The sequence below is a fragment of the Pteropus vampyrus genome, unplaced genomic scaffold (assembly GCF_000151845.1).
Source record: "Pteropus vampyrus isolate Shadow unplaced genomic scaffold, Pvam_2.0 Scaffold251, whole genome shotgun sequence".
Lineage (NCBI taxonomy): Eukaryota > Metazoa > Chordata > Mammalia > Chiroptera > Pteropodidae > Pteropus > Pteropus vampyrus.
This window is the reverse complement of record NW_011889032.1, coordinates 1,750,236-1,752,480: the sequence shown is the minus strand read 5'-3', so window position 1 is coordinate 1,752,480 and position 2,245 is coordinate 1,750,236. Positions and strand designations below refer to the sequence as shown.

General features: G+C 42.3%; 1 protein-coding gene across 1 annotated transcript in view; it reads right to left on the bottom strand.

Annotated features, from left to right (window-relative positions):
- PIWIL3 (piwi like RNA-mediated gene silencing 3) overlaps positions 1–715 on the bottom strand; it is a 38,914-nt gene extending 38,199 nt beyond the window's left edge. Inside the window, exons 1-2 of the mRNA XM_011374658.1 lie at positions 711–715; positions 428–506 (exon numbers count right to left, since the gene is read on the bottom strand). Of these exons, the coding sequence (XP_011372960.1) occupies positions 428–506; positions 711–715 (84 nt within the window). The remainder of the gene's footprint in view (positions 1–427; positions 507–710) is intronic.
- Between the last annotated feature and the right edge of the window lie 1,530 nt (positions 716–2,245).

Here is a 2,245-nt window from a genome sequence, read left to right as displayed (position 1 = left end):
AGCAGGTCAGGTCTCTGCCTCTAGGACAACCTGAGAAGCAGCCCACTGTAGAGATGAATGTTCCGAACCTCATATCTCTCCCCATTGAATTGACACAGGCTGCTTTGTTCTCTTTGGAAAATTCTCATGTTGAGTGACAGGACCCCATATCAAAGTTCACTGCTGTTTGCCCTGTGGATGATAAAACTAGTTGATGAACTAGGTAAGTCCTCACCATGGGCTAAATGAAGAGTAGTATATGTGGTAGTAAAAGAAGAGCTTGGTTCTCTCCCAAAAGGTAACATCTGGGTATTCAAAGCTTCCTTAGCCATAACCAATGGCCACGCCATATGGTCAAACGGGCTCTTGTGTGGTGTCGGGAATTTGATTATGAAAGGCCCCATGAGAGTCTGGGAGGAGGATAAATGTGGGCTGTGTCATTGCCCACCAAAATAAGGTGACTGCTGGAGACCCGGATGCCAAGGTGGATGCCTTTGCTCAGCCCCGGGAGGTGGCCACTGGGGTACCTGATATAAGAGAGCAGAATGGAGTCCAAGTCATGATGAAACCTCTAAAGAGAAAGGCGGTCTCTCTTGCAAACGAGGTAATAAGTATTGGAGAGGATATGGAGAAACTGGAACCCATTCGTGACTGTTGGTAGGAATGTGAAATGGTGTAGCTGTTGTGGAAAACAGTACAGAGGTTCCTCGAGAAATTAAAAATAGAATTACCGCATGTCTAGCAGTCTCATTTTTATTTCTATAATTAAAATATATTAATATATATCTGAAAGAATTGAAGCCAATATCTCATTGCAGCATTTTTCACAATAGCCAAGAAGCAGAAGCAACCTAAATGTCCATCGACATATGAATGAATAAAAATAAAACATGGTATATACATACATTGTGGCCATCCTAATGGTTATGAGATGATATTTCATTGTGGCTTTGATTTGTATTTCCCCTAATTATATTAGAGTTGTTGGCCATGTTTTTATATGCTTATTGGTCATTTGTCTTTTTGGCTCTACAAGCAGGGCTGGGTGGGGGAGCTGGGACAGAGGTTTTAAAAACCAGTAGTTCTCAGGACTCAGGGCCCATGACACCCTGAACTTTTTTCTATCAGTTTTCCCCCATATCTTTCCATCAATTTAAGTAACTCAGAGTGGTTGTCTTTTCTGCCCCAAGAGCCTTGACTAAGATCTGCTTCATAAAACAGTTTTATCATTTCCTCTGTGAATTAACGATCCTATATCCTTATATGGCATTTACACCAAGAGTGTCTATAAACACATTGTCATTTGATTCTTACCCTCACAGCTGCACTGGAAGACAGACAAGTAGAATTAACGCCTCCCCCGTTTTACGAATGAGAAAACTGAGACTTGGGGTTAAGGAATGACGTTCAGAGGACAATGGCTGTGGAACCAGACCCAGGACAACCCTAGCAGGAACATCCTAGAGCTCTCAGAGATCGTCTGGAAGAAACACTTTTCTCTCCTACCTTCTCTAGGCCTTACCCATAGGCACAAGCCCTGAGCTCTATGCTCCCCATTCCTCTTGCCTTCCCTAATCTCTTCAATAACAATGTTCACACCAACTAACTTCAGCCCCCTGGTTATAGCTGATGGAGCAGATATGGTCACCTGACCCAGGATAAAATCAATTCATCAGCTAGGATAAACCAATCAGATTCTGAAGTCTGGAAACTAAAGACTATTACTTCTTGAGCATTTTCTGTGTACCAGGAATAGCACTTGGTATCCATTTCATTCTCACAACAAGCTTAATTAGATTGATAATATCGCCCCATTTTATAGATGTGGAAACTGAAGTTCTGGAAGGTTAAAGGTCATCATCAAGGTTACACAGCTTGTAAGTAGCTGAGCTGAAATTCGATCTTTTATATGTCTGACCAGAGACTGTGGTCTGAACTCCCATATGGTGCTGCCTCCCTTAGTAGACCCCACTTCTCCCTCAGCCACCCTAATAGTCAAGTCTTTACTGAATATGTAGTTCCCCAAGTGTCTCATATTGGTTGTCACCTTCTACCTTTTGTACCCTGCCTGGATCTGCTACTTCCTACCAATCAATCCTTAGACTTGTTACTCCATCTCTTTGACCTTGATTTCCTCATGTGTAGCATGGGAAACACACTGTTTGTAACACTAACTTCACAAGGTCAATGTGAGGATCAAGTGATGACTGTGAAAGCACAGTCATTTATAAACTTTGGCAATACTCGCCTCAACTACCTGTAGATT